The 16,732-nt window shown below is 38.3% G+C and overlaps 1 protein-coding gene across 1 annotated transcript; it reads left to right on the forward strand.

Annotated features, from left to right (window-relative positions):
• Positions 1 to 15,392: 15,392 nt before the first annotated feature.
• Positions 15,393 to 16,063, forward strand: LOC138880225 (uncharacterized). The gene is made up of 2 exons (XM_070159902.1): positions 15,393 to 15,577; positions 15,697 to 16,063. Exons 1-2 carry the CDS (start codon positions 15,393 to 15,395, stop codon positions 16,061 to 16,063), a joined length of 552 nt encoding a protein of 183 aa, XP_070016003.1.
• The last annotated feature ends 669 nt before the right edge of the window (positions 16,064 to 16,732 follow it).

Raw genomic sequence — 16,732 nt, forward strand, 5'->3', positions numbered from 1 at the left:
TTGAGTCCTATGGGCATGGCATCTACTGATTTTAGATATGATTATTGGAGCCTATAAACATGGTTTCTAATATGACAAAGTGCAGAACCTTATGAACAGGATTTCTACTTGATGCAAACGACATTGGAAGTGAAACCTTATAGGCATGATTTCTATTTGATGCAAACGAAATCAGAAGTGAAATCCTATAAGCATGATTTCTATTATGCAAAATCAATCAGATTCAAGAGAGCAAACCTATGAGCATGTTTTCTACTTACAAAAGCAGTCAGATTTCAATAACAAGGTCCTAAGAGCAGGATCTCTACCCATATTACCCCATAAAGTATACATCTACCCACCTTTTTTACTAAATACCTCAAATATCTGTTTACAAATTATTACAGGCCAATGAATGAATTACATAAATGAAATAGAAAACCAAGAAGCTATTCTATAGGGAGCCTGCAATTAGGCCCAAGTTTCCCAAAACCTCCAATGGTCTCACAAGCCTCATTTCCATAGACCAATCAGAGTCTAGGTGCATCAAAGTTTCCTAAGGGCCTCAAGGACCCCGGCCAATGCTTATACCTAGACTTAACAACCAAGCATTGAACAATTGCAATGTGGAAAGGCCAGCCTCAGTAGACCAGAGTTTAGAGGGCTCTCAAGAGGATCCCAAGTAGACATAATATCATGCTAGTGATATAACTCAACTACAAGTTTCACAACAGAACCACAAGTAGAAGCAGACTAGAAATAAGAGAAACTGAAGCAACAAGAGAAGCATGTTGTTGTTGAGGCTTTAAATCAAAACTAGGACATACCAGTGAAGATAGAAGTGAGCAGAATGAAAGAACCAAAGAGCACAGAATGATTAGCCTTAGCTTGCAGCCGGCTAATAGTAGCAAATAACACAAGAGAGAGGGAGAGCAGAGATTTTTAGTAAGAGAGGTAGTTTTGAAAACCAAGTGTTCATGTGTGCTGTGTTTGTGAAAGACTTAGAGTATTTATAGTTGAAAGTAGGTAGTGAAATAAGGTAAAAATCATAGTAGTATACTAATTTAAGAATTCAGAATCAATCAATTAGAGAATCAAGGAAGTACTCCCTTAAGTTACGGGAATCAAATCAAACAGGGAGATTCAATATCATATAAAGCAAGAAGAAAAATCAGTGCATGATTAAATAAGGCAGGAGTCAAGGTTCAGTAGGCATAGAGTAGTCAATTAGAACCAAATTCATAAAACCTTAATTAAGGACACAACTCAGTAGAAATAAGTATCGTAGCAAATATGGTAAGGAAATAAGTTAGCTTAAACAGACGGGGTAAAACTTTAAAAGAAAATATTTCAATCACCATCAATTAAGGAAATCAGATTCAATCATGGGGAGTCATGATTATGTATTTTCAACATATAAATAAAGACAAATGAACATGCGTAGAAATATGCAAGGTTAGCCATAGTGACAGAAAGAAGCAAAAGATGAACAAACAAAATGAGCGTAGTCACACAGAAGTGACATAAGTAGGCTAGGAATTCAGTAAAACACATTCGAAGCGTGGTGACCACGAGAGATTAACAAGAATCAGGTAAACAGGCTAACAGACAGAACCAAGGTAAAGAAAATCATGCTAACACACAGAACCAAAGAAAAGAAAATCATGCTAACACACAGAACCAAAGCAAGGAAAATCATGCTAACACACAGAACCAAAGCAAAGAAAATCTTAAAAAAGTAAGGCTTTTAACAGAATCGAGTTAAAAAGTAGTAGGAACATAAAACCGATCAAAATAAGTAAGGAAAAATGTTTAATCACAAAGAAATCGGTTAAAACAAGCATAAAAGAACTCCGAGAAAACCCTAGTTTTCAAAGAAAGTGAAAACGGTTTAAAGTAGAGGATCTTTCAGAAGAAGCTCGAGAATAAGCAAATCATGGAAGAAAACAGGCTTAAAGCATAAAAATAACACAGATCTGAGAGATTCAGAAGAGAGTTAGGGTTTCAAAGGAAACCCAATAGAAATCGAGAGAAACTGTCGTAAACTTCACAAATCGTAACACATATGGTGTGATTTTGCCCAAAATCACACCAGAGAAGACACAGACACGGAAACAGAAACCCTAGGTCCAAATTGGCATGGCCCAGGACCCTTGAAGGTCTTAGAGATGCTGAGCAAGCGATGAGAGACTCATTGGAGGCTTGGGTTGAAATGATAGTCGCCGGAGATGACGGAGAAAGAGGCGATTGACGGAGTCTAGAGTTAGGTTTGAGAGAGGAGAGAAGATGAGAGCATCTGAAGGCGGTAGAGATTTGGAAATGAGTAGGGTTAGGGATAGTTTGGAAATTACAAAGGAAAGGAGGAATGAGGGTCGTTGATCTTTTAGATCAATGGCCAAGATTTAAGATGACTTGGGTTGGGTAAGAATAATTGGGGCCTGGATCGGGTTATTAAATAGGAAATTGGGTTGGGGATTGGTCCGATTTGGGCAATAATTGAAAGCCAAATCTGGCTATTATTTAAATAGTCCGTTTTTTCCTATTTTAATTTATAAAAGTAATAGGTAATTTCTGAAAAATAATTTAAGTTTCCAAAATGATTTAAAATACATAATTAACATTTTAAAAATACAGGGACCAATTTTATGCGTATAAAATATAATTATACCTTAAAATGAGATAACATTGCAATTATACACAATTTAACTTAAAAAATACCATATGTGATTGTAAAAATGAATAAAAATTATATTAGTCATATTTTGGCATAAGTATAGAAATTAAATTGTGATGACCCAAGAGGTCATCACTTGTTTATAAAATGAATTCTGCATTTCGAGGCTTTGAAAACCTCTTTAGCATCACCTCGATTTGCGTGCGTAGTCCGGGCGCGTAGCCAGAAAGCTTATATGTGAAAATTTATGAAAAATGATAAAATTTGACTATAAAATGAATTAATTTGACTTCGGTCAACATTTTGGGTAAACGGACTCGGACCCGTGATTTGACAGTCTCGGAGGTTCCGTAGGAAAATATTGGACTTGGGCGTGTGCTCGGAATCGAATTTCGAGGTCCCAAGCCCGTGAAATAAATTTTTAAAGAAAATTATTTTCTGAAATTGTTTAAAGGATTTGGAAATGAATTTTGATTAGAACATATTGGGATCGGGCCCGTATTTTGGTTTCGGCACCCGGTACAAGTCTTATATATGATTTAAGATAATTCTGTGAAGTTTGGTAAGAAACGGAGTTTGTTTGACGTGATTCAGACCTCAATTGGAAAGTTTGGTGTTTATAGAAGTTTTGAGAAATTTCACTGATTTTGAGGTTTAATTCGATGTTCGTGATGTTATTTTGGTGATTTGATTACACGAATAAGTCCTTAGGATGTTTTTGAGGTTGTGTGTATATTTGGTTTGGTGCCCTGAGGGCTCGGGTGAGTTTTGGATAGGCCACGAGATGCATTTTGGACTTAGAAAAGTTGCAGAGGTCGGGGTTCGCAATTCCCTTATCTGAGACCTGCAACTTTTATACTTAGACGATTTTAAACCCATTTTTCACACCTTTTCAAAACACAAACTCCTTAGGGCGATATTCCAAGAACAACTCTTCTTCCAAATCGATTGTAAGTTAGTTTTAACTCATTTCTTTCAATCATTAGCATCTTTTAACATGATTTCAACTTAAAATCAATGATTTTCATGGGGGAAATTGGGTGTTTTGGGTAGAACCTAGGTCTTTCAAAAATTGGGGATTTGGACCTCGATTTGAGGTTCGATTTAAAAACAAATCATATATTTGGGTTCGTGGGGGAATGTGTAATCGAGTTTTGGTTCGAACCTCGGGTTTTGACCATGTGGGCCCGGGGGCAATTTTTGACTTTTTGGGTAAAACTTTGGGAAACTCATTTTCATGCATTGGGGTTGATTCATTTAACGTTTATTAATGTAATTAAGTAACTTGTGGCTAGATTCGAGCGAATTGGTGGTGGAATCAAGGAGTAAAGCTATAATTGAAGCGTAAATTGTGTTTGTGGCATCGATGTAAGTGTTTGGTCTAACTTAGCTTGAGGGATTAAGAGTTATGTCCTATTTGCTATTTATTTCTTGTTGAGTATGACATATAGGCATGGTGATGAGTATCTATACGTTGGTGTCAAACATAACCGTGAGTCTTATATTGTGATTTTCATGATTTCGTTGTATTATTCATGCCTTGGTGAAGGTTTCTATTATTGTGTAAAGTTTGTGGAAAGAATTGTGACCTATGAACATTGAGGAGCGTTGGCTCAAGTTGTATAACAAATTGTGAAAGTATAAGTGATAATTGAACTTCTAGAGCATTGGCTCGAGTTGTGAAGTGAATTGTGAAGTAAAAGTGGGAAAGCGAAGAGATCATTATGTTGCCCCCTTACCGGGCTATTGTTGAGTTGTGTTTCCCTTGTATTGTGTTCTTAATTGATATTACCGATGCTTACGTTGTTGATTCTTTGTGTTGGGTAATGATTATTGTTATTCTTGGGGAACAAGTTTGGTTATAACTGAGGTAGTTAGATGTTGGAACATGTTTGGTTATAGCTGAGGTATTTAGATGTTGTAACAAGTTTGATTATAGCTGAGGTAGTTAGATGTTGTAACAAGTTTTGTTATAGTTGTTTCTCCCTTCCCAGGACATAATTACTCATGCTGTCAAATCCCTTGCCGGGGTAGTGGACTCTCGTTATAATTGCAACAATATTATATGTGGATCGGGTTGCACGTCGCAACAATATTATATGTTGATCGGGTTGCACGCCGCAACAATATTATATGTGGATCGGGTTGCACGCCGCAATAATACTATATGTGGATCGGGTTGCACGCCGCAACAATATTATATGTGGATCGGGTTGCACGCCGTAACAATACTATATATGGATCGGGTTGCACGCCGCAACAATATTATATGTTGATCGGGTTGCACGCCGCAATAATATTATATGTGGATCGGGTTGCACACCGCAACAATGATATATGTGGATCGGGTTGTATGTCGCAACAATGATATATGTGGATTGGGTTGCACACCGCAACAATGATATATGTGGATCAGGTTGCACGCCACAATAGTGATAAATGATATGGATCGGGTTGCACGCCACAAAAGTGTTGTTATATTTCGGGACTGGGTTGTGTGTCGCAACAATTATTGATACAAGTATGATTAGATTGGATATAAGTTTCTTTTGTTTTGCTGTGAATTCTAAGCTGCCCATAGACCGTTACTCTTGATTTACTGTTATACTTGTATACCCCCATAGCATGTACCCCCTCTCATCTTTACTTGCTTATTCCTGCTTTACTTTCCGCTGTATATTATATAACTGCACAGGTTTATTTGGTAGTCTTGTCCTAGCCTCATCACTATTTCACCGAGGTTAGGCTAGGCACTTACCAGCACATGGGGTCGGTTGTGCTGATACTACACTCTGCACTCTTTTGTGCAGACCCCAGTGTTGTAGACTTTGGACCATAGTGTGATTGCTGATTCTTGTTCATCAGGCGACCCGAGGTAGTCCTGCAGGCATCCGCAGGCCTTAACATCTCCTTCTATCTACTTTTCCTGTTTCTTATATGTATTTCCAGAGACAGTGTTGTATTTATTTCTTTCAGACCTTTATATGTAGTATTCTTAGACCGTCTGTGAAACTGTGACACCAGTTCTAGGTAGTCGAGACTCAAATAGTTGTATTGGATTCATATTCAGAAATGTTTATTGCTTTTCTTCCGCTTTTGGTAAATTCTGCTGTATAAAGGTTAATGCTTCATCATTGTTTACAGAATGTAAAATGTATAAAAAGGATATCTGTTCAATAGTCGGCTTGCCAAGCTCGCATTAGTAGGTGCCATCACGACTCTCGAGGGTGGGAAATCCGGATCGTGACAAGTTGGTATTAGAGCTCTAGGTTTAATAGGTCTCACAGTTCACAGACAAGCTTAGTAGAGTCTGAGGGATCAGTACAGAGACGTTTGTATTTATCCCCCAAAGGCTACAAAGTTAGGAAAAACTTCACATCTATTATTTCCTGTCGTGCGATATTGATCTCTCAACGCTAAATTGAAACCTCTACTCTTGTCCTTTCGCGAATGGTGAGGTCACGTACCGCTTCTTCAGCGGAACAACAACACAGACCGGTGATAGATCGGCTACGTCTTCGGAGGCTTTGTGGAGGTTGGATAAGTTTCACCAAGCTCTTCACTACTACTTTCAGTGGTGCATCTTTTGACGATCCCCAGGATTATCTAAACAACTGTCATGAGGTTCCCAAGAACATGGGGATCGTGGAAACCAATGGGGTCAATTTTGATACTTTTCGCTTGTCTGGATCCGCCAAGACTTGGTGGAGAGATTACTGTTTGGCTAGACCAGCCGGATCGCCAGCTTTGACTCGGGGGAAGTTTACTCAGCTATTTCTGAAGGAGTTTCTCTCCATCACTTAGAGAGAGGCCTATCGAAGGCAGTTCGAGCATCTCCAACAGGGATCTATGACTGTTACTCAGTACGAGATTAGATTCATCAACTTGGCTCGTCATGCTCTTATCATACTTCCCACTAAGAGAGAGAGAGAGAGAGAGAGAGAGAGAGAGAGAGAGAGAGAGAGAGAGAGAGAGAGTAAGGAGGTTCATTAAGGAACTCGTCCAACCCGCTCAGTTAGCTAGAGGTGGAGGTAGAGATGCTAGAGGTGGAGGTGTAGGTACTATTCTGCGTTGTAGTAGAGAGGCTTCGGTTTATCTTGCGCTGCATCTGGTCATGCCTAGTGGTTCTTTGGGTGCTTCTGTTTATGTGTCTACACCGGTGGATGATTCTATTGTGGTAGATCGAGTCCATCACTCTTGTATAGTCATGATTGGGGGTCTTGAGACTCGTGTAGATTTGTTGCTTCTAGACATGGTGATTTCGGTGTCATATTAGGGATGGACTAGTTATCACCTTACCACGCTATCTTGGACTGTCATGCCAAGACTGTGACTTTAGCCTTGCCAGGTTTTCCTTGTTTAGAGTGGAGAGGGACTCATGGTAAATCTACCCGTAGTGTTATCTCTTATGTAAAGGCTCGACGTATGGTCGAGAAGGGGGTGTTTGGCCTATTTGGCATATGTTCGTGATTCTGGTGCCGAAGTTCCTTCTATTGATTCTGTGCCTGTTGTTCGTGAGTTCCCTGAGGTATTTCTTTTAGACCTGCCGGTTATGACACCCGACAAGGATATTGACTTTTGCATTGATTTGGCTCCGAGCACTCAGCCCATTTCTATCCCGCCATATCGTATGGCCCCGCTTGAGTTGAAAGAGTTGAAGGAGCAGTTGCAAGACTTTCTTGAGAAGGTTTCATTAGGCCGAGTGTTTTGCTTTGGTGTGCGCCAGTGTTGTTTGTTAAGAAGAAGGGCGGATCAATGAGAATGTGTATTAATTACCGACAATTGAACAAGGTTACAATCAAGAATAAGTATCCATTGCCGAGGATTGATAATTTATTTGATCAGCTTCAAGGTGCCAAAGTATTTTCGAAGATTGACTTGAGATTTGGCTACCATCAATTGAGGATTAGGGCATCCGATGTCCCTAAGACAGCTTTTCTCACTTGGTACGGGCATTATGAGTTCTTGGTAATGTCATTCGGGTTGACAAATGCCCCAACAACTTTTATGGATTTGATGAACCGAGTGTTCAGGCCTTATTTGGATTCATTCGTGATAGTCTTTGTTGATGATATTTTGATCTATTCCCGCAGCCGGGAGGAGCACAAGCAGCATCTTAGAGTGGTTCTTCAGACCTTGAGGGATAGTCAATTATATACTAAGTTCTCGAAGTGCGAGTTCTGGTTGAGTTCAGTTGCATTTCTAGGTCATGTTGTATTAGCAGAGGGTATTCAGGTTGATCCGAAGAGGATTGAGGCAGTCAAGAACTGGCCTAGACCAGCATTAGCTACATAGATTCTGAATTTCTTAGGATTGGCAGGCTACTATCATCGGTTTGTGGAAGGGTTTTCATCTATCGCAGCCCCGATGATCAGGTTGACCCAAAAGGGTGCCTAGTTCAGATGGTCAGATGAGTGTTAGGCGAGCTTTCAGAAGCTCAAGACAGCTCTGACTATACCAGTGTTGGTTTTGCCCATAGGTTTAGGGCCTTATACAGCTTATTGTGATGCATCTCGTATTGGACTTGGTGCCGTGTTGATGCAGGATGGCAAGGTCATTGCCTATGCTTCGCGGCAGTTGAAGATTCATGAGAAGAGCTATCCAGTTCATGATTTGGAGTTGGCAGCCATTGTTCATGCATTGAAGATTTGGAGGCATTATCCGTATGGCATGTCATGTGAGGTGTTCACAGATCACAAGAGTCTTCAGTATTTGTTCAATCAAAACGAGTTGAATTTGAGACAGAGGAGGTGGTTGGAGTTGTTGAAAGATTATGATATCACTATCTTATATCATACGAGAAAGGCCAATGTGGTGGTCGATGCTTTGAGTAGGAAGTCAGGCAGTATGGGCAGTCTTGCTTATATTCCGGTCAGTGAGAGACCCATTGCCTTGGATATTCAGGCTTAGGTTAATTAGTTCGCGAGATTGGATGTTTCTGAGCCCAGTCGTGTGTTAGCTTGTACGATCGCCTGTTCTTGTTTATTGGAGCGTATCCGAGATCGATAGTATGATGATCCCCAATTGTGTGTCCTCAGAGACACGGTGCAGCACGGAGGTGCCAAGCAGGTTACCTTGGGTGATGATGGAGCTTTGAGATTGTAGGGTCGAGTTTGTGTACCGAATGTGGATGGGCTTCGAGAGTTGATTTTAGAGGAGGCCCATAGTTTCTGGTACTCTATTCATCTGGGAGCCGCGAAGATGTATCAGGATTTGCGGCAACATTATTGGTGTCAGAAAATGAAGAAGGATATCGTTGCATATATGGCTCGGTGTTTAAATTGTCAGCAGGTTAAGTACGAGCATCAAAGGCCCGGTGGGTCATTTCAGGGGATTGAGATTCCTGAGTGAAAGTGGGAGCGGATCACGATGGATTTTGTTGTTGGACTCCCGCAGACTCGGAGGAAGTTCGACGTAGTATGGGTCATTGTTGATAGGCTGACCAAGTCAGCGCATTTCATTCCTGTGGCAATCTCCTATTCTTCTGAGAGGTTAGCCGAGATCTATATCCGGGACCCATGTCTATCATTTCGGATCGAGGCACGCAGTTTACCTTACGTTTCTGGAGGGCAGTTTAGCGAGAGTTGGGCACACGGGTTGAGTTGAGCACAATGTTTCATCCCCAGATGGACGGACAGTCCGAGCGGACTATTCAGATTTTGGAGGATATACTCCGAGCTTGTGTCATTGACTTTGGAGGCTCGTGGGATTAGTTTTTGCCTTTAGCAGAGTTTGCCTACAACAACAGCTACCGGTCGAGTATTCAGATGGCTCCGTATGAGACTTTGTATGGTAGGCGATGTCGGTCTCTGGTTGGATGGTTTGAGCCGGGAGAGGCTCGGTTGTTGTGTACGAATCTGGTTCAGGATGCCCTGGACAAGGTCAGGATTATTCAGGATAGGCTTTGTACAGCTCAGTCCAGGAAAAAGAGTTATGCCGACCACAAGGTTCGTGATTTGATGTTCATGGTCGGTGAGCAGGTATTGCTTCGAGTGTTACCTATGAAGGATGTGATGAGATTGGGAAGAAGGGCAAGCTTAGCCCTAGGTTCACTGGCCCGTTTGAGATTCTTGATCGAGTGGGAGAGGTGGCTTATAGACTTGCGTTTCTACCGAGCTTATCAACCGTGCATCCAGTGTTTCATGTGTCCATGCTTCGGAAGTATCACAGTGATCCATCCCACGTGTTAGATTTCAGCACTGTCCAGTTGGACAAGGACTTGTCTTATGAGGAGGAGCCGATAGTTATTCTAGACCGGCAGGTTCGTCAGTTGAGATCGAAGAGTTTTCCTTCTGTTGTGTTAAGTGGAGAGGTCAGCCTCCGGAGGCATCAACCTAGGAGTCCGAGTCCGATATGCGGAGCCGTTTTCCCCATCTTTTCCCTGACTCAGGTACTTCCTTTTTCTGTCCGTTCGAGGACGAACGATTGTTTTAAAGGTGGAGAAATGTGATGACCGAAGAGGTCATCACTTGTTTTTAAATTGAATTCTGCGTTCCAAGGCTTTAAAAACCTCTATTAGCATCACCTCGATTTGTGTGCGTAGTCTGGGCACGTAGCCGGAAAGCTTATATGTGAAAATCTGTGAAAAGTGATAAAATTTGACTATAAAATGAATTAATTTGACTTCGGTCAATATTTTGGGTAAATGGATCCGGACCCGGACCCGGACCCGGACCCGTGATTTGATGGTCCCGGAGGGTCCGTAGGAAAATATGGGACATGTGCGTATGCCCGGAATCGAATTCCGAGGTCCCAAGCCCGAGAAATGAATTTTTAAAGAAAATTATTTTCTGAAATTGTTTAAAGGATTTGGAAAGAAATTTTTATTAGAACATGTTGGTATCGGGCCCGTATTTTAGTTTCGGCATCCGGTACAGGTCTTATATATGATTTAAGATAATTATGTGAAGTTTGGTAAGAAATGGATTCCGTTTGACGTGATTCAGACCTTAATTGGAAAGTTTGGTGTTTAAAGAAGTTTTGAGAAATTTCATTGATTTTGAGGTTTAATTCGATGTTCGTGATGTTATTTTAGTGATTTGATTATGCGAATAAGTCCGTAGGATATTTTTGAGGTTGTGTGTATATTTGGTTTGGTGCCCCGAGGGCTCGGGTGAGTTTTGGATAGGCCACGGGATGCATTTTGGACTTAGAAAAGTTGCAGATTTTAGTTGGTGTGTCCAGGCCTGCAGGCTTCGCATTTACGAAGCCTGGCTCGCAAATGCGAAGGCTAGATAGCAAATGCAAAACCATCCCAGGACTGCCCACTCTCACAAATGCAAAACTTCTTTCACAAATGCGAGTGTCCCTCTTCCATCCTTGAGTCGCAAATGCGATGAAGTAGTCGCAATTCCCAAGTCGCAAATGCGACAAATTGTTCGCAAATGCGAAGGTCCTATTTTCCTGAAGAGTTCGCAAATGGGAGTCCTGTTTTGCAATTCCCAAGCCTGAAGAGGTCGGGGTTCGCAATTCACAATTCCGATATCTGAGACCTGCAACTTTTATACTTATACGATTTTAACCCATTTTTCACATCTTTTCAAAACACAAACTCCTTAGGGCGATTTACCAAGAACAACTCTTCTTCCAAATCGATTGTAAGTTAATTTTAACTCATTTCCTTCAATCATTAGCATCTTTTAACCTGATTTCAACTTAAAATCAATGATTTTCATGGAGAAAATTGAGTGTTTTGGGTAGAACTTAGGTGTTTCAAAAATTGGGAATTTCGACCTCGATTTGAGGTCCAATTTCAAAACAAATCATATATTTGGGTTCGTGGGGGAATGTGTAATCAGATTTTGGTTCGAAACTCGGGTTTTGACCATGTGGGCCTGGGGGCAATTTTTGACTTTTGGGTAAAACTTTGGAAAACTCATTTTCATGCATTGGGGTTGATTCATTTAGCGTTTATTGATATAATTAAGTAACTTGTGGCTAGATTCGAGCGAATTGGTGGTGGAATCAAGGGGTAAAGCTATAATTGAAGCGTAAATTGTGTTCGTGGCATCAAGATAAGTGTTTGGTCTAACCTTAGCTTGAGGGATTAGGAGTTATGTCCTAATTGCTATTTGTTTCTTGTTGAGTACGACGTATAGGCATGGTGATAAATATCTATACGTTGGTGTAAAGCATGACCGTGAGTCTTATATTGTGTGATTTTCATGACTTCATTTTATTATTCATGCCTTGGTGAAGATTTCTATTGTTGTGTAAAGTTTGTGGAAATAATTGTGACCTATGAACATTGAAGAGTGTTGGCTCAAGTTGTATAACGAATTGTGAAAATATAAGTGATATTGAACCTCATTGTTGTGGCGTGAAACCCGATCCACATATAATATTGATGCAGCGTACAACCCGATCCATATATAGTATTGTTGTGACGTGCAACCCGATCCACATATAATATTATTGCGGCGTGCAACCCGATCCACATATATATTATTGCAATTATGATGAGAGTCCCGACAAGGGATGAATAAGGTCTACACTACCCCAACAAGGGATTCGACAGCATGAGTAATTACATCCCGGCAAGGGAGAAACAGCTATAACGAAACTTGTTACAACATCAAACTACCTCAACTATAATCAAACTTGTTACAATATCTAACTACCTCATCTATAACCAAACATGTTTCAACATCTAACTACCTTAGCTATAACCAAACTTGTTCCCAAAGAATAACAAGAATCCTTACCCAACACAAAGAATCATCAACCTAAGCATCCGTAATATCAATTAAGAACACAATACAAGGGAACCATAATTCAACAATAGCCCGAAAAGGGGGCAACATAATGATCTCTTCTCTTCCTCACTTTTACTTCACAATTCACTTTACAACTCGAGTCAATGCTCTAGGAATAGAGTCATTTATGAAAATTGTGCATTTGCTCGTTTCGTTTGTATCGTATAGATCATGCCAAAAGAAAGAAAGGATAGCCTTAACATACCTGGACTGATTCTTTTGACAATCCCTCTAAAATACGTCAATCGCGACTAAACACGTGACAGCGAGATCAAAATAGGGAATAATCCGTATGATATTCTTGAGAAAGATTACACCGGATTCCCTTATAATTGCCAAATCTCACGTTCTTACGATGCCATGATTTTTTTTTTTTGAAATTGATATATGTATCTCTCTTAAGATTTCAAATCTCTCTTTAATGGATACATGTCTTAAGAATGCCAAATCTCTTTGTTATGGATATATGTCAAAAGAATGCCAAATCTCTCGTTCTTATCATGGATCGGGTTGCACGCCGCAACAATGATATATGTGGATCGGGTTGCACGCCACAACAATGATATATGTGGATCGGGTTGTACGTCGCAACAATGATATATGTGGATCGGGTTGCACGCCACAACAGTGATAAATGATACGGATCGGGTTGCACGCCGCAACAATGTTATTATATATCGAGACCGGGTTACGCGCCACAACAATTATTGATACAAGTGTGATTAGATTGGATATATGTTTCTTTTGTTTTGCTATGAATTCTAAGCCGCCCTTAGACCATTACTCTTGATTTACTATTATACTTGTATACCCTCGTAGCATGTACCCCCTCCCATCTTTACTTGCTTATTCCTGCTTTACTTTCCGCTGTATATTATATAACTACACAGGTTTATTTGGTAGTCTGGTCCTAGCTTCGTCACTACTTCGCCGAAGTTAGGCTAGGCACTTACCAGCACATGGGGTCGGTTGTGCTAATACTACACTCTGTACTCTTTTATGCAGACCCCAGTGTTGTAGACTTCAGACCATAGTATGATTGCTGATTCTTGTTCATCATGCGACCCGAGATAGTCTTGCAGGCGTCCGCAGGTCTTAACATCTCCTTCTATCTACTTTTTCTGTTTCTTACATATATTTCCAGAGACAATGTTGTATTTATTTCTTTCAGACCTTTATATGTAGTATTCTTAGACCGTCTGTGAAACTGTGACACCAGTTCTAGGTAGTCGAAACTCAAACAGTTGTATTGGATTCATATTCAGAAATGTTTATTGTTTTTCTTCCGCTTTTGGTAAATTCCGTTGTATAAAGGTTAATGCTTCATAATTGTTTACAGAATGTAAAATGTATAAAAAGGATATATGTTCAATAGTCGGCTTGCCTAGCTCGCATTAGTAGGCGCCATCACGACTCCTGATGGTGAAAAATCTGGGTCGTGACATAAATAAATGAATTATCAAAACAATAATTTGGAAAATATTTATTGGGGATTTTATGGATAAAAGGGGAGAAAATAAATCAATTCAAACCCTTAAAATTATGGAAAAAATTATAAAAACCTTGTGCATGCTTATATATATGCTATTTTTAAGGTATTTGTGCATATTTAAAATATATAGGAAAAAATTGGGTATCAACACTGAATATGGAACTAACTAAGGATCTTAACATGTGTCAGAAGACCGGAAAAAAGTCCTTAGCCACTTATACGAAGAACCGCTTGTATATATATATATATATATATATATATATATATATATATATATATATATATATATATATATATATATATATATATATATATATATATATATATATATATATATATATATATATATATATATATATATATATATATATATATATATATATATATATATATATATATATATATATATATATATATATATATATATATATATATATATATATATATATATATATATATATATATATATATATATATATATATATATATATATATATATATATATATATATATATATATATATATATATATATATATATATATATATATATATATATATATATATATATATATATATATATATATATATATATATATATATATATATATATATATATATATATATATATATATATATATATATATATATATATATATATATATATATATTATATGGACTTGGAAAATAGTCTACTTTAATATTCATAAATTAGTCAAAAGTAGAACAACTTTCCAATGAAATATCATACAGTATTCAAATAATTAGGAACATTTGACTATGCATTAGCGATAAAATGATTTACTCTCTTATTAGTATAAATTACCTACTGTTTTTTTGCGTACCTAACTTGAAAAACTTGCCATAGATGAACGTGAATTGAACCTTTTATTAACCGTAATTTCTTTAGTAGTTGTAGTGGTGATATAACTATTATAATTATTGATATTATTCATATTCATACATATTTTTGAGATGGTTAGAGTGACAACTGGTGACAGTTGTGAAGTTGAAAGCTTAGAGATTCACAAAGTTAGTTAGGTGACAACTGTGTAGTGTAGAAGAGTTAGTTAATTAGTTAGTGGTGTAGATGTTAATTATATATACCCATGTGTACATCGTATTAGCTCAATTAGCCATTGTAATCTTTTACATTCTCTGCAATTAAGATTTGATTTCTTCCAGAATCTTCTTCTTCTTCTTCTTCTTTTTCATTCGATTCGATCTAAGCTTCAATTCTCTATCCTTTAATGGTGGAATAGAGCTTGAGCGAATCGATCGAGGTCAGAGTAAATTCAATTTAGCTCTTGTGAAGCTAATTCTGTTAGTTCGTCGAAGTTTTCTTTTGAGTTTTTCTTACGCTTAACAATGGCGACTTTAGACATTGACAATCCTAGACATCCATTATTCCTATAACCGTCAGACAATCCTAGCAATGCGATCATATCGATTTAGCTAGAAGAAACTGAAAACTATTTAGTTTAGAGCAATGTCATGGTGCTTGCATTGAGAGCAAAGAGGAAATTAGAGTTCATTGATGGAAGTTGCACAAAATCTCAATTCACCATAGATCTGGGCGAGGACTGGGAGCGAGTCAATACAACAGTGTTGGCATGGATTATGAATATTGTATCTTCAGAATTGATTACTAGATTGTGTATGCTGAAAATGCTCACGAGGTTTGGTTGGACCTTGAGGATCGATTAAACAAGGTCAATAGTTCTCGAGTCTACAATCTCTAATGAGAGATAGTTTCAATTTCTCAAGGTACCTCTAGTATCTCTGTTTAACACTCTAGGTTGAAGTCATTATGGGATGAATATGGCTCTCTTATACCCTCACTTCTTGTTACTGCTAGAACAGGAGATTTTATTGAATATTTAGAACAACAAAAGATTTTTCAATTCTTAATGGGATTAAATGAATCATATGAGGCAATTAGAAGTCAAATTCTGTTGCAATCTCCATCAGTTTCGGTTAGTCGTGCCTTTGCAATGCTGATAAATGAAAAGAATCAGAGGAAAGTCTATGTGTCTAATTCTCAGATTAGTTTAGCAAATGAGATGAATGAATCTACAATATTCATGAATACCAGGGGGAATCAGACGAAATTTAAAAGGTTAAATGACTTGTATTATGAGTATTGCCATTTCAAAGGCCACTAAAAGGACACTTGTTACAAATTACATGGGTATCCACCTGGTTACAAAGAAAAAAATACGGCAGCTATACAAACAAGTAAATGCAGCTATGAATAATAACAGTCATGGTCAAGAGAGTGTCATGAACAAAGGAAAAGCTAAAATGCCTCAAGGAATGTCAAACTTCTTCACTGAGGAACAATATGGTCAGATAATGAGGCTGCTGAATAAAGAAAAGGCAGAGGAGCACAAAACTAATATGGCAGGTAACAATAATTCAAATTTGTTGAAAGACTGTAGGGATCCTTGGATTATAGATATTGGAGCAACAAATCATCTGGGCTTAGATCATAATATGTTGGATGATGTGATAAAATTACCTGAACATAGGAGATGTAATATTAGCCTACCCAATGGTAAGTCTGTTCCTATTACTTATCAAGTCAGCTATAATCTCACAGGATATGATACAATACATGATATGTTATGTGTCCCTAAATTTTAATATAACATAGTGTCAGTCTCAAAGCTGACAAGAGAGTTGCAATATTCTGTAACGATTCGGTCGGTCGTTTTAAGAACTAATGTCCTGATCCTCTATTAACTGTTTTTCCTGTGTTTGTTTCTGCTATTGTGAGTTTCCAGGAGGATTCGTTTTGTGTTTTGGAGCATTTTGGGACACTTAGTCCCTCA

Source organism: Nicotiana sylvestris, chromosome 10 (genome assembly GCF_000393655.2).
Source record: "Nicotiana sylvestris chromosome 10, ASM39365v2, whole genome shotgun sequence".
In the NCBI taxonomy this organism is placed as follows: domain Eukaryota; kingdom Viridiplantae; phylum Streptophyta; class Magnoliopsida; order Solanales; family Solanaceae; genus Nicotiana; species Nicotiana sylvestris.

Bases quoted from the DNA above. Each gene is read 5' to 3' on its own strand.
- LOC138880225 (XM_070159902.1), top strand. From the start codon at position 15,393: ATGGTGCTTGCATTGAGAGCAAAGAGGAAATTAGAGTTCATTGATGGA. The intron at 15,578-15,696 runs GTTTGGTTGGAC...TTAACACTCTAG, and splicing joins ATGCTGAAAATGCTCACGAG to GTTGAAGTCATTATGGGATG.